The sequence below is a fragment of the Mustelus asterias genome, chromosome 5 (genome assembly GCF_964213995.1).
Source record: "Mustelus asterias chromosome 5, sMusAst1.hap1.1, whole genome shotgun sequence".
NCBI classification, from domain to species: Eukaryota; Metazoa; Chordata; class Chondrichthyes; order Carcharhiniformes; family Triakidae; genus Mustelus; species Mustelus asterias.
The window spans coordinates 88,214,186-88,230,010 of NC_135805.1; the positions used below are offsets into that span (position 1 = coordinate 88,214,186).

General features: G+C 43.1%; 1 protein-coding gene across 4 annotated transcripts in view; it reads right to left on the reverse strand.

The window, feature by feature from the left end:
- gareml (GRB2 associated, regulator of MAPK1-like) overlaps positions 1-15,825 on the reverse strand; it is a 169,905-nt gene that overhangs the window by 3,547 nt on the left and 150,533 nt on the right. For 2 of the 4 annotated variants that reach the window (XM_078212980.1, XM_078212977.1), the window contains 2 exons: positions 12,363-12,482; positions 11,241-11,410 (listed from right to left, as the gene is read on the reverse strand). In XM_078212980.1, the coding sequence (XP_078069106.1) occupies positions 11,241-11,410; positions 12,363-12,482 (290 nt within the window). The remainder of the gene's footprint in view (positions 1-11,240; positions 11,411-12,362; positions 12,483-15,825) is intronic. The other 2 variants (XM_078212978.1, XM_078212979.1) reach the window with 1 other exon arrangement.

A 15,825-nucleotide genomic window follows, 5' to 3' on the forward strand; every position in this document is an offset into this window, starting at 1 on the left:
CTGAATGAATGTAATTTGGTACAGTATTATAGTGTTTATCAATAGGAGGTTTTTTTGCTTGTAGCAGTATATTCGTTATAGATGCACCATGTACATATAATGGAATACAAATACATTCTTCAACTGGGTAGGGTTCCACAGCGATGCAGAGACATTTCAGTAATAAATCCCTTCAACGCTTAAAGGGCCATAGCATTATATTGGATGTTTTGGATGGCCTCACTGCAACACACTAAAATAAACTATTCTGAACCCCATACTAGAATCATGGTGTCAATGCCACCGTTAATGCAATAGGCACTACAAGTAAGATTTTAACTCATTCATAACTCATCTACTTGAACAGAACTAAATGTGGGCACAGCTGTGACAATCCAAGACACAAACAAAGTAGTTGGTACCTCTTACATTCCTTGATCTAGTTGGGTCATTAATCATCTTGCAACACTGAGTTGCCACGTGTGGGTCATTCAGCTAATAATCAATGCTCTGACCATCTTTTTCACTGAACTTAAGCACATTTCTTTGAAGTCCTTTGTGGTTAATTATCCCAGCCCCAACCCCCGTCCCAGAGCATCTCCTTCCTCTGCTTTCCTTAAGCCAGCAGCACTTGCACAGCCAGAACCTAAGGCTCTGCACTTGAAGCCAACTTATCTTTCATTGTCCAAGGATGTAAACTGCTTTTAATCAAAGTTTGTTTTGACTATACCAGCCCCTTTAAGGTACTGCAGGTATTTAAATCCTGTGTCAAATCATCATTTCACATCTTCAGCTCCATTGATTCCTCTTTTGTGCCCACTTAGAGTTACAACATTTGAATGGTCTCCTGGATGTTGACATATTTTGGATGTTTTGGAAAATTAATTAAAGTTAACTTTTTTTTATTCCTTCATGGGATGTGGATGTCGATGGCTGGGCCAGCATTTATTGCAAATCCCTGACAGCATTTACAAGTCAACCACACTGCTGTGGGACTAGAGGCACATGTAGGCCAGACCAGGTAAGGATGGCAGATTTCCTTCCCTAAAGTGAACCAGATGTTTTTTTTACGACAATTGACAATGGTTTCATGGTCATCATTAGACTTTTAATTCCAGATTTGTTTTTAATTGAATTCAAATTTCACCATCTGCTGTGGTGGTATTTGAACCCGGGTCCCCAGAGCATTATCCGGGGCCTCTGGGTTACTAATCCAGCGACAATGCAACTACGCCACCATCTCCCCAATTTAGAAACGTAGGAACAGGAGGAGCCATTTGGCTACTCCAGCCCATTCCACCTTTCAATGAGATCATGCTGACCTGTGACCTAACTTCAAATATCCATCTTTGCCCCATATCCATTAATACCTTTGACTAACAAAAATCAATCACTGAATTTTAAAATTAGCAATTTATTTAGTCTCAACTGTCCTTTATGGAGTAGATCTCCAAATTTTTACCACCCTTTGTGTGAAGAAGCATCTTTTAATTTCACTCCTGAGAGTACTGGCTGTAATTGTTTGATGAGCCTCCCTAGTCTTAGACTTCCCAAATAGCAGAAATAATGGAGGTGATTCTCCCAAAAGTGCTGAATTGGCAAGAAAATTGATCTAGATCACGACTGTTTTTTCAGTGCAACTTCAGACCCGAATCTCTGCACTCTGTGCAATGCAGAGGTCCCAGTCATGAATCTCATTAAAAGCCCAGGGGCGGGGCCTATTCACACCGGAGTTTGACAGCTCCAGAACTCTGTGCATGCGCAGTGGCCCCGTTTGCTGAGCAGCTCGATCGCTGCCCCCCACCTCAACACCACCACGGCCCGATCGAGGCCCCCATGACAATTCCCGGGCCAGCCCCAACCCCCGTCCCAGAGCGCCCCGATCTCCAGACTCCCCCCTCCAGCAGTGGCGATCCCCCCGCCCACCGGCAAACCAACTCCCTCCCCCCCACCAGAGGCAGACTCCCCCGACAGGAGAGCACCAAACCCCCAGCCTGCCCCGATCGCTGGCCTCCCTCCAGCCCAGACCGATCCCCATGCAGAGTGGCAGCAGATCCGCCCACCCTCACCGATCCTTAGGCCCAATCCACAATAGGCCCGCCCTCTTGGCACTGCCCGATTCTGGACATGGGCACTTTGCCCCTTGGGCAGTGCCGGGGCACAAGCTGGCACTGCCAGGGTGCCCATGCCCAGGGGGTAGCACTCCCCCGCCGCCTGACCCCCTGGGGGACCCCGATTGCCCCCCCTTCACTCCGGCGAGGTCTCCTGTTAGTTCCCCAAATGTGGGGAACTACTCTAAACCCCGCTGGAGTAAAATACTCCTGGTGGGTGGGAGATGCTATCAGGTCCGGCAAGTTCCATGCCGGGCCCGATAATGACATTTAAAATAGATTAAGAATACATTTAAAACAGATTAAAATCACTTACCTCTCTTCCCGCCGGTTTCCAGCGCGATCCCAACTGCGCCTGTTCTCTGGTTCTGGGAGACACGCATGCGTCAGGAATGCATGAGCGAATCCCGTAAAATGGCCGACACGCGCATCTCCCAACCCGACCCACCAGAAAATCTGCGGGTCGCGATGGGAGAATCGCCCTGAATGTCTCCCAACCCATCCCAAACTGTTCTCCTCACTGCCTTGAAAAGTTTAATCAAATCACCATTCAACCTTCCAAAGGCTAGGGAACGCAACTCTAGCTTGAGTAATCTCTCCTTGGAATTTAAGCCTTGATGCCCAGGTACCATTCTGGTAAACTGACATTGCACTTCCTGCGGCCAATATACCTTTCCTAAAATGCAGTGCCCAGAACTGAGTACAGGAGAAAATTTGACTCATCCAAAGACTTGCAAGAAACAGTAAAATGCAAAACAGTTGAATAACAATAGCCTACATCCCCATGAGTAATTAATCTGAAAATGTCGAAAATATACCGAAATCTGGTGACAATAAAAAAAATTCAAATTATAGGCTGGAAATTAATGTTTGCAATATTAGCATCTGGAGGTCTTATGGTGCAGTGGGTAGCATCACTGCCTCTGAGCTAGAAGATCGGGGTTCCAAACCCACCCAAGATTTGATGGTCAAGGAAGCTGCATACATAACACGGTCAAACAGGTTGTGTATCAACCTACAAAATCCTTCCAACGTGCCAAAGGCTGGTGCTAGAGCAGGAGAGACTGCTGCTCAGCCATGCTTGATGTGGAGTGGTGCCCTTCAAGCTATAAGCCTCTGGCAGTAGGCCAAGTGATCTGTCCCTGGAATAACTAAGTATGGAAATAGATGAAAGTCTACCTTGTGCATTACTGGGTGTGGGAAGGGAAACAACAAGCAACAATATTAACACCTGAGTGGTGGCATTCCCTGGAATCAAGATCCTGGGGCATAAGTCTCCCCTACCAAGAGTTGTTGACCAATCAAAGGCCGCAGCACTTGTGCTTGGCAGCACCAAGGAGGAGGCCATGTCCGCTGCCGGTAAGAAGTTTAACAACACCAGGTTAAAGTCCAACAGGTTTATTTGGTAGCAAAAGCCACTAGCTTTCGGAGCCTTAAGCTCCTTCTTCAGGTGCAACGCCGGCATCTCCACATCATGGCTGCCGGTAGGACAGGCACCAGGATCCTAGGATCGAGGAAGATCTCGTGGGTCAATAATCCTTTAGATTCCCTCTATTTCTCCTTCTGTATCTGATTTGGCGTTGAACTCGCCACGTCTAATTCAGACTTCTCAGCTTCTGTGCTGTTTAATTCTCAATTTTTCAGTCTGATTGGTTATGTAAACATGCAGTTGCTTTCCCTGTTCACTCAGATGCTATGTTTTCCTTAATGCGACATTATCAGCTTACACATTCAGCAACTCGCCACATAAAATAAAATTAGAAACCTGAACATGTCAGGGTAAATCTAACTAATGGCACACATGATGTCCTGCTACGGTATAATTTGGACCATTGTGCCATATAATGGGAAATGTATTATGTTACTGTCAAAATGGAGTTGTGCGTAAATGGCATCTTCCTTTTAAGGCCACAAGGTGGATTTTCTGTAAATAAACAGATTTTGTGGTAAATTCAATACGAGTCGACGTTAGACACTCCTGGAGTAAATTAAAAGCTAACTGCTGGCAAGTTTTCTTCATAGATTGGTAGCTACTTGTAAATCCCCGGTGCTTCCACAAGGTTGGGGGAAAGCAATAAATAACTGGTTTCCATTGTCTTAAAATGCTGTTTCAGTAATTAATCATCTCCCCGTGCGTAACAAAGTTATTGCTTTTTTTTAAAAAAAGGACATTTGCAAAATCAAAAACTGATTGTAAGAATTTGCCTGGGATCATTTACCTACTTACCCAAGACCGAGAAATAAAAGAAAAATATAACATAAGAACAGTTGCATGACAAGAAATGTATGCATGTATTATTTTGTTCCGCAGTGATTTCCCCCAAGAATACCCTCAGGGTCAGTCGGCAATCATATTGTTTTACAACACTAGAGATGCTGTGTCATTCAGATAACAAAAAATACATGCCACTGACTTAACGGCCTGAATATTGCAGAAGGTAGCAGTGACGGTGGTGCTAACCTGGAAGAAAGTTCCCCTACATTGATCTTTGCGGTCAGGTTTTTCCCTTTTCCAACATTAGTTTGAGCAGTAATGTCATCAATCAGGGTAAGCAGCTCATCACGTTCTCACAGGTTGCAAACTACTGATTGGCTGGAATTTTACCATCCCGCCCTCCACGGGAATCGGAGCGGGTGAGGGGGCGGACCACGGAAAGGTCCGTTGACATCGGCCAGGATTTTCCGGTTTCGGGACGGGCGAGGCCGGAAAATCCCACCCATTATCTTCCACTTTCATAAAGTTTACTGAGGGCAAAATAAAAGACCTGGGCATCGGTGTAGGATTCTGGGTAGAATCTGAAAGATAAATAAACTTTTAAAACAATTGTGTGATTTTAAAATAAAATTAGACTGGAGAAAGTTGACACCACTCGAATAGAAAACCAGATTCAAGGACTGGAGAGGTTTTCAACATTAATGATGATCTTAATACACAACCTTTAAAAAAAACCCAGTTACAACTCATTTAACAAGGTCTAACTTGAAGTGTTTCCACAGTGAGTCTAATTGTAAAAAAAAGGAAAGCTCTCAGGTATTTTCTAATTAATTGCAGTTTGGGGGACTTGAAGGGGCTGCATTTTTGTCTGGGTGGTGAGGTGCTTTCCGGTGCGCTAATGGCCACATTTAAGATTATTGGGGAGGAAATCTGATTTTGCTCCTTATTCCTGATCCCACGCCATTTTCCTTGAGTTTTTTGCCGAATGTGCAAAATGTGCACCCGCTCCCACTGAAGTCAGGCTCCCTATTTTAAATAGGGTTGGAAATCAGATATCCTCACACACATCATTTTCATCTCGTGTGGGATTTAGGAAGCCCATTAAAAGCACACCAGGTTTGAGAGTTCCTGAAGAAAATGGAAATTTTGCGGAGGGGTCTGGAATATTCTGGAAGGTAAATCTGAAGTGTTTTCACACCTTAAAATGTCACCATTAGGTGCTATAACCAAGATGCATTTTTAACGCGTTGCTTTGTTTTGCTAGTGCTGTTGGGAGGAGTTTAAACTAATTTGGCAGGGGGAGGGGACACAGACTGTTAGCAAAATAAGGGCACAGAATCATACAGTAAAACAAACAAGTCAGAGGGAGTGCAGCTGTATTAAGTTTCAAGGGAGTAAGGCCAGGCTGGATGGCCTCTACTTCAAAGCCAGGAGTATTGCAGGTAAAACAGATGAGTTGAGGGTGATGATTGACACATGGAACTGTGATATAACAGCCATCACAGAGACATGGTTGAAGGAAGGACACGATTGGCAACTCAACATTCCAGAATATAGAATCGTCAGGCGAGGCAGAGGAGGGGGTAAAAGAGGAGGAGGCATTGCATTATTAGTTAAGGAGTCAGTTCCTACAGTAAGGAGAGAAGGTATCTTGGAGGGGGCATCAAATGAAGCTTTGTGTGTAGAACTTAGGGATAAAAAAGGGGCAACCACATTGTTAGGTGTTTATAGACCCCAGATAGTCAGAGGGATATTGAGGAGCAAATATGTGGAGATGTGTAAAAACAATAACAATAGGGCTATTATATTAGGTGATTTCAATTTTCCCAACATTAACTAGGATATACATAGTGTTAAGGGCTTGGATGGAGTAGATTTCTTGAAATGTTTATAGGAGAACATTTTAGATCAATATATAGTGGGTCCAACAAGGGAAGGAACTGTGCTGGACCTAATTCTGGAGAATGAAGCCGGATAGGTGGTTGAGGTGGAGGTGGGGAGCATTTAAGTGATAGCGATCACAACATGGTACAATTTAAGTTTGTTATGGACAAGGAAATAGACAAGCTGCAAAAGAAAGTTTTGGATTGGGGAGAGCGGATTTTAGTAAAATAAGGCAGGATCTGGCCATGGTAGACTGGGAACAGCTACTAACGGGAAAAATCTACAGAAGAGGAGTGGGGGAATTAAAAAAGGAAATGGGGAGGGTGCAAGCCCAACATGTTCCCTCGAGGGTGATAGATAGGAGTAACAAGCCCAGAGAACCATGGACGACAAGAGACATTCAGGATACAATGAGAAGGAAAAGAAAGGCTCTTAAAAAACACAACGGGAACAAATCAGTGGATGCATTAGTGAGGTTTAGAATGTGCAGGGTGGAGCTTAAGAAAGCAATTAGGAAAGCAAAGAGGGGATATGAGAAAGCTCTGACTGGTAAAAGTAGGTAAAATCCCAAGATATTCTACAAGTATATCAATGGGAAGAGGATTAGCAGGGAAAGAGGAGGGCATTCGGGACCAAGGGGACAATCCGTGGGTGGAGTCAGAGGACATTGGTAGAGTGTTGAATAAATACTTCACATCTGTCTTCACCCTCGAGAATGAGGATGGTGGTATAGAATTCAAGGAGAGAGACTGTGAGCAAATTGACATAGGGAAGGACAAGGTATTGGAGGAGTAGATAGCCTTGAAAGTGGATAAATCTCCAGATTTGGATGAATTGTGCCCTAAGCTGCTGTGGGAGGCAAGGGAAGAAATTGCAGGGGCTCTTACCAAATTTTCAATTCCTCTCTGGCCATTGAGGAGGTCATGATGTGGAGATGCCGGCGTTGGACTGGGGTAAACACAGTAACAGTTTTAACAACACCAGGTTAAAGTCCAACAGGTTTATTTGGTAGCAAATACCATTAGCTTTCGGAGCGCTGCTCCTTCGTCAGATGGAGTGGAAATCTGCTCTCAACAGAGTGCCCTGTTTGAGAGCAGATTTCCACTCCACCTGACGAAGGAGCAGCGCTCCGAAAGCTAATGGTATTTGCTACCAAATAAACCTGTTGGACTTTAACCTGGTGTTGTTAAAACTGTTACATTGAGGAGGTGAGGAGGACCTAGCATTGAGGAGGACACTTACCTGAAGGGGCTTGGAGTTCCGAAAGCTTGTGTGGCTTTTGCTACCAAATAAACCTGTTGGACTTTAACCTGGTGTTGTTAAACTTCTTACTGTGTTTACCCCAGTCCAACGCCGGCATCTCCACATCACATTGAGGAGGTGCCAGACGACTAGAGAACAGCAAATGTGGTTCCACTGTTTAAGAAGAGTTGTAGAGATAAACCAGTGAACTACAGACCAGTAAGTCTCACTTGTCAATGGTAGAGAAACTATTGAAGAAACTTCTGAAAGAGGCAAAGCTTGATCAGGGATAGTCAGCATGGCTTCGTCAAAGGGAGGTCATGCTTAACAAATTTAATTGAATTTTTTGAAGAGGTGACCATGCGCAGTCAATGTAGTTTATATGGATTTCAGCAAAACCTTTGACAGGGTCCCACATGGGAGGCTTGTAAAGAAGGTAAATGCACATGGGATACAGGGTAATTTGATAAAAATGGATTCAAAATTAGCTCAGTTGTAGGAGACAGAGGGTGATGAGGAAACCCACACAAATAAGGGAAGAATGTGCAAACTCCACAAAGACAGTCACCCAGGCCAGTAATTGAACCCAGCTCTCTGATGCTGTGAGGCAGCTGTGCTAACTACCATGTCACAGTAAAATGTTTCCATTGATATTGCTTGGACTGTGTGTAGTGCATACTGAGTGACAAGTTATGGAAGATACATGGTGCACACAGACACCTGAGGGGGCAGGGGGTTGGGGGGGCGGGGGGGGGGTGGAGTTGAGGGAGGTGAAGGGTGAAGTGGAGGGGGCCTTTAAACTCTGTTGGGAACTGGGATATTGTGTTGGAGAACCGTCGCAGGCCTTCTAACTGGCCTGCTTCTACACCCACACACTTCATATACTCCAACGTGGCTTACAAACTGCACTGGTGAGCAGAAGCCGCAATGAAAAGACACAAATGGCCCATGAAATCACCCATGTGTAGGGTGCAGTTTGCGAGATTTGAAAGTGCATAGATTGTACTTTTCCAAGCTCAGAGGACGATTCAGCTTTCACAGTGAACCCAGTGAAGAACTGACCACAATGTGCAGACTCCAGAAGTTGCTCCAGAATTTTAGAGAAATAATGACAGCAGCACGAATGATTTTTCCATCATCACAGCTGCAAAATCCAGGCCATTACATGGTGCTCCGGAATTATTTTAAACCAATGTTTTGGTAGTTCATGAAACTGGAATTGAAATTTCTTGACATTTTTTGTGAGAATTATGAATGAATGTCCTTGATTACTACAAATTTCCTTATTTGTGTGCCTATCATTTTGTCTCTTACTGGTTTAAAAGCTAGGATCCATGTAAAGGTGATAGTCAACATACAGTATATTGGAGGCAAATAGTTGCCAGCTTATAAATAATTGGGAAGAAGAGGTTGTTAAATTGGTGAAATGAGCAGCTGATGAAATGAGGAGTTGTGTGTTCTATGTGTACTCATAGAAACCCTACAGTGCAGAAAGAGGCCACCTGGCCCATCGAGTCTGCACCGACCACAATCCCACCCAGGCCCTACCCCCATATCCCTACATATTTACCCGCTAATCCCTCTAACCTACGCATCTCAGAACACTAAGGGGCAATTTTAGCATGGCCAATCAACTTAACCCGCACCTCTTTGGACTGTGGGAGGAAACCCACGCAGACATGAGGAGAATGTGCAAACTCCACACAGACAGTGAGTCAAGCTGGGAATCGAACCCAGGTCCCTGGAGATGTGAAGCAGCAGTGCTAACCACTGTACGAATTGAGGCATTTTCTGGTGTAGTAATTGCAGTTTAGTTAAAATAAAAGGCGGGGAGGGGGCACTTGTCTGACCCTCTCTCTAGCATGCTGGGTGAGGTGATGTTTGACGTGATTAGCTTGATGGACCTGGCCATGGAAGGAGGTTTTGGTCCGATGGTGGCCTCACAGATTGAGTTGTTGGGGAGCGAGTAATAAGGTCTTAAGCATGCTGTGTGACATATAAAGATTTGATGTTGGTGATTCAAAAAAGACAATTGCAAATAGAAATTAAAAAAGGAACAGGATAGCAATTTCCAAAAATTATAACTGTTAAATGCAGTTTGAGGGAAACGAGACAGTAGCGAACGGGATTCTAAAATAATAGTGGGAGCACATGCAACACACAATATATTGTCAAGGAGCCTATAAGGTGTAGAATGGTGTCCCAGATGTGGCAAAGCTAGCTTATGAGTTTTTAAGGCGATCATTGCAGATGTTCAGTTCATTACTTTGTACTTGGGTTCCGCATAATTCTCAATATATTTTGGGGAGGGAAGGGGAGGGGTGGGGAGGGAAGGGGAGGGGAGGGGAGGGAAGGGGAGGGGAGGGGAAGGAGGGGAGGGGAAGGAGGGAGGGGAAGGAGGGGAGGGGAGGGTTCAGCTAAAACATGGGTTGATTTGGATTGGACGGGGAGTTTTAAAATCCTACAAATCAGATTCCCGACCCAACCTGAAACCTGCCCGGCTTTAACTGAGATAAGTAGGTGCTTTAAATTTTTTGAGTTTTGCAAATCTTGGAGAATTTAGCACCATTATCCAAACAAGGACATGCTGGATCCAGGAGGTAAGTGCCTTTACACCTGGATCAGTGTGCCTGCCGAGGCAACCCCCACCATTGTGCACCCACCCCACCATCACAATTTCCTCCCGTCCCCCCCGGGAACTCTGATTTTACCTCCTCCAACCCTGAGGCCTCTGGTCTCTCAACACCCCGCATCCCCGATCACCACACAGATCTCTGACATCAATCACCATGCTCCCTACCCTAGGACTAACCTCCATCCAGGCCTCCAAACCCTTATCGAGGCCTCACACTATCAGTGCCCATAACCCCTCCCCTCCCTCACAACGTCACCTCACTAGGCTTCTGATTCACTTTCCCGCCCCGTCTTTCCAGCCGAGGCAGGCAAGTAATGATCCAGTTCTCTGTCGGTCCACCCAAGTCTTGATATGCAGGTATGACCATTTGCTTTGCTGCTGTTGTTAATCAGAATAGTTATATTTACTATCAGCAAGACACAGGAGATATTAGTCAGACCATGTGCATAAAAAGTTGCACAGTTTTACGCACTGATGGGGGACACACCCCTATGCTGCAACTCAGAAATGTACTGATGAGTGCTGAGAAATCCTGCCAATTAAACAAACTCAGAATGCACTGTGTCAACTTGTCAGGGAAAATTAGTCCAAGTGAAGTCCAAACTTTCAGGGAGGCTGAGGCTTAAAAGTATAAACTTTAAGAGAAGGCATAAAGGACATGTAGAAAAATATAAGTTAATGATTTTATAACAATTGTATTGTTGAGATACAGTTGTCTCAATTGTATTTAAAACCTTAACTTTTACATCAAAAATCTCAGTTCTAGAGAAACAAGTTGACAGTTTTTCCAAAAGGTATTTTGGATGATTTGACTGGTTTATCGATAAACAGTGAAAGATGACTGTTACATAGAGAAATGCTGTTCTAAAGTATTTACACTGATAGCATCAACTTTAAACGTTGACAAAATATCATTACCAAAAATGGTGCCAACAAGATGTCAGTTTCATGGAGAGGACATGTGCTTATGTACAAGATTTTAAATCATACATGGATGGTTAGCTAGGTGATATATGTACATCTAAATGTTTCAGTAGTGATGAAGGAGGGAAGGGAGAATTCATTTTCTGAATGGTGATGGATTAAACTACATATTTTTTTAAATCAGGAAAAATCAATGACCCACAGAACCCTACAAGGTTTGCATTCATTATTTAGAGTTATTTCCACTTACATCTCATGAAGACCAGATGAGTAATAGGACAGGCTAGGGCTTGGTGAATGGGCCTGCTGAAGCTGGGCCTTTGCAAATCGAGGTGGAACTGGTGGGCTTGGTGTAGGAACACCTTTAGTACCCCGTGGAGGAATTGGGGGAGCATTTAGAAGACGGCATTCCTCTTTCACCTATCAAAAGAAAACAGTGGAATGTGACATATTTAAAGATTCAAACACATTGCAGAATGAGTGCACATTGATCTGCTTTTGAATAGCTCTATTTTGCAAATTTTACTACACATTAAAATTAGAAGTCCATCACATAAGGCAATCAGAACATCTCAGCTGATTTCACATATTCTGCCCATTAAATGAATAGCATTCGTTTGTTGGTGTAGGCTCTCATACTGCAGAAACGATCCTCAACGTAAGAAGGTTGGAAACTCACAGGGTTCAACTGGCATGCAGATAAATCCTGCATAATGAACAAGACGATTCAATGTCTTGCTCATTAACAATCATTGTTGAATCTTATGTTGAACCTTTTCCTTGCTGAGTAAACTATACGATTCTCTGAAACACACATTGCTAAAACATACTGCAGCAGATTCACAAATCACATCCACGTTGGAGTTACTTACAGATGCACATAGTAATTTATAAGGGACTGTACTAGCTGGGTATTAATCCACAGAAAGCTTTGCAAAATTGTATGGCTTTGAAAGGATTCAAGGGCCAGCTAGTCTGAGAGAGAATGGACGAGAAGGATACTTTGATAGGGTCAGATGAAATAAAGTGTGAAGAGACTTGTGAGGAGCACAAAAATCAACATAGATCTGTTAGGCTGAATGGCCTGTTTCTATGCTGTAAAACTCTATGCATTTCTATGAATTGGCTCTCAGTAGCCCCGGTGCCAGCCCCAGCTGTCTTTAAAAAATGTAGCACGGTACAACTGAGGACAGAAGAGGGTCTTATTTGGAGTGTCTGCGAGGTCATTGCAAGGATGATAATTACTTATGGGTAACTATATAATATTAAAATAGCTACATTGCAATATTCTATTCAGAATGCCATGTTATCAATCCTGTCAGGTAACAATCATTCCCCACAACCCTTAGTCCAAACCCCATACTGTACCCACCTTGCCCCCCCTCACGATCAGTACAAACATAACGTGCTCCTGGCCTGTGGCCTCTTCTCCAGCATTTCCCTCTCGACAGGAGCAAAGCCTGTCAATCAGGCTGGCTTTCAGGCAGGGAACCTGTTAAAAAAAAAAGCATGCACGCCAATGGAGTTAAAACTCCAAAGAGTTTGTTTAATCCCAAGCCAGAACTTCTTTCCCCCCCAAGTTTGGAAATCCCACTCCAATAAATAGACATTTACTGTAATGCTGTACAGTAAAGGCGGTAACCTAAAGCTATGTGACTTTAGCTAACCATTTCTTGCCTTTGAACTTCAAATGCAATACAATCACCCATCAATACAGCTTTGAAAAATATTTTAATGGCCTCCCAGAGTCTCCACACTGGCTGGTGCTGGGCCTGAGAATAGTTCCTGGTCCCCTCTACTGCCAAAATAGGTGCATCTTGGCTTGTACACTGTATAACTGGGTAAGTGAAAGTGTGTCATGATGCTCTTGGATGTACGCACATTTCTTTCTCCCTCGTGCCTTTTCTGACTCTTCCTCCTCCAGAAGCAGCCAATACAGTAATATTAGCAGCAGCATCTCCATTGCCAGAGATGCAGCAGAGGTACACAATGTAGCAGTAGACAAAACACTGACAAGCAGTAAATAGAGTGAGGGGGAAAGACAAGAAATCAACGCAGTGGCCTAAAAAAAAGAATGGGAAGGAAATTTGCCAGAATGTGAAAAATAGCTCTTATAGACAACCAGACAAAATTTAAGGAAATAAAACCTAAGAGGGTAGATTCACACTTGCCATACCGGCACAAAACTGGCATTGCAGATCAGTTAACCCTTACATAACTCACACAATTTTAATTTGCATTCAAATCACACAAGACCAGTTTTACGGAATTCATTGCCACAGAAGGCTGTCAAGGCCAGGTCATTGAGTATATTTAGGATAGAGATAGAGAGGGGAAAGGCGGAAAAATGGGGTTGAGAGTGGCGTAGTGGTATTGTCGCTGGACTCGTAATCCCAAGGTAATGCTCTGGGGACCTGGGTTCGAATCCCGCCACGGCAGATGGTGGAATTTGAATTCAATTTTTAAAAATCTGAAATTAAGAATCTACTGATGACCATGAAACCATTGTCGATTGTCGGAAAAACCCATCTGGTTCACTAATGTCCTTTAGGGAAGGAAATCTGCCGTCCTTACCCAGTCTGGACTACATGTGACTCCAGAACCACAGCAATGTGGTTGACTCTCAACTGCCCTCCAAGGGCAACTAGGGATGGGCAATAAATGCTGGCCAGCCAGCGACACCCATGTCCCATGAATGAATAAGAAAAAAGAAACTTATCAGCCATGGTTGAATTGTGGAGCAGATTCGATGGGCCAAATGGCGTAATTCTGCTCCTGTATCTTATGCTCTTATGCCTAAGCGGTAAATTGAAATCTACCCTAATATTTCCCATTAAGACTAGAAGCCCCAAAAATGTTTTAATGGGTAGCAAGCTAAATGATGAATGTTTGCAGCATTTTTCCAGTGCTGATTCCAGGTTACGGAAATAACAAATCGCTTCAATAAATTTGGTATGGTTAATGAGAGAAATGCAATCTATATGCACTCATTTTCTGATCCCTTGTTCCTGGGACAGAATGTTATCGTGCAAGACTAACTTCGAGAGGTCAACTGGCATGCAGACAAGTTAATGTACAACTTTCTTTTTTGATTGGCACCTGCATTGCCAATGTGTGTCATTAGGGAATTATCCCCGGCATCAACAATGCCATGAATTGCAGCAATGGTGCAGACCTGGCTCACGTCTGTTGGGATCAGGACAGTGACTCTGCTCCTGATGCTATCAACATTGAATATGTTTAAGGCGAAGGTTGATTGATTCCTGTTAGGCAAGAGAATCAAACGTTTTCAGGGATAGATGGGAATGTGGAATTCAAAACACAAACAAATTAGCCTTGATCGTATTGAATGGCAGAGCAGGAACGTGGGGCCAAATACTTCTGCTCCTATTTTGTAAGTTTGTATATGATACTTCCGCTCGCTGTAATCCTTTGCATTGCTGAAATATCTCCCTCATTCCTTTTTTCCCCCATAAACATTCTATAAATTTTCTCATATAGAGTTAACTAAAAGTGTTGAATTGTCTCTAATATAAACTGAGTAAATAACTTCTTGTAAGGTGCTTTCTGACCACTCATGTTTGAGTTAACTGGGAAAACACAATTTACCAAACCTACCACAAATATCAGCAGAAAGTGCTTCACTAATATCAGTACATAGGTTTGTACTAACTGATGTCAAGCATAAATCCCATGCTCTACTAACCCACCTACCTCAAATAAGGAAACAATATTCAGGGAAATAATAACTTACACCCTGCTCTGGATATTGACTTTTTAAAATCTCCTTGCAAAATGATGTGCACTCATCAATTTGGACAACCCATGCTTGCTTTCTGACTAAAAGAGGTCATAAAGTGATACAAGGTTACAATGCTTGGAAAATATTTGTATACATATTAAAATATTCATATCTTTAGTAATGAGTGAATAGACCAATGGAGAAAAGCCTAAAAGGGGATCACAGGCACATATGGCCTTTTGGAAAGAAGCTGGAATTACATTTCCGTTTCTTGTTACTAGCATTAAAAACATTTAAAGTGGCCTAAATTATTTAACGTGCTGGAAACAGAAAGCAATTTGTCAGCAGACAGAAATGGTCCTATCGTACAGGAAGAGACAGCTGCAAGTGAAGCACTTCCCACAGGAACAGCTCCTGCATCCAGAACAATTAACTGGCGGGTCTAAATGTTGCACATTATCAAATTGCTTAACTCTTGTATCACTTAAACATCATTGTCCTGCATCTCTGTCTGTTAGACGTTTATGAAGGTCAATACTTCCAGACAAATATCCATCTCCTTTCCCTTAACTGTTTGCGGTGAGGCTACAAATAGACTCCAAATAAACTAACACAGAAGCAAAATGTGCCACAGATGCTAAACTGGAATACAGTAAAAAATAAAAGGTCATCGACTTGAGATGTTAATTCTGTTTCTGTCTCCACAGGTGCTGCCTGACCTGCTGCATATTTCAAAAATTCTCTATGTTTACTCTGCCTAATCTATTTTGATTACACCAAATTTTGCTCTGTTCAGTATTTCATTTAGGACTCGAGGCTTCCTCTGCCACTTTGTCAAGAAGTTGGGAAAACCTGATGCAGCTGTGACCAGAAGTAGCATCTACTTTAGTTCTTACATGTGTGTGTAAAAGAATGTCTGGCTTCTTCAAAATTAAAAGAATATGAGCTTCAAAATGTTAGAATACATGCAATTAAAAACTATTAGACAACATCTGTCACGTGTGATTACATATTAGGTTGTTGGTCATTTAGCAATGTGACATCACAACAGCTGAAGTCACTCCATTCCCTGATACTGTTTGTTATGAGCAAA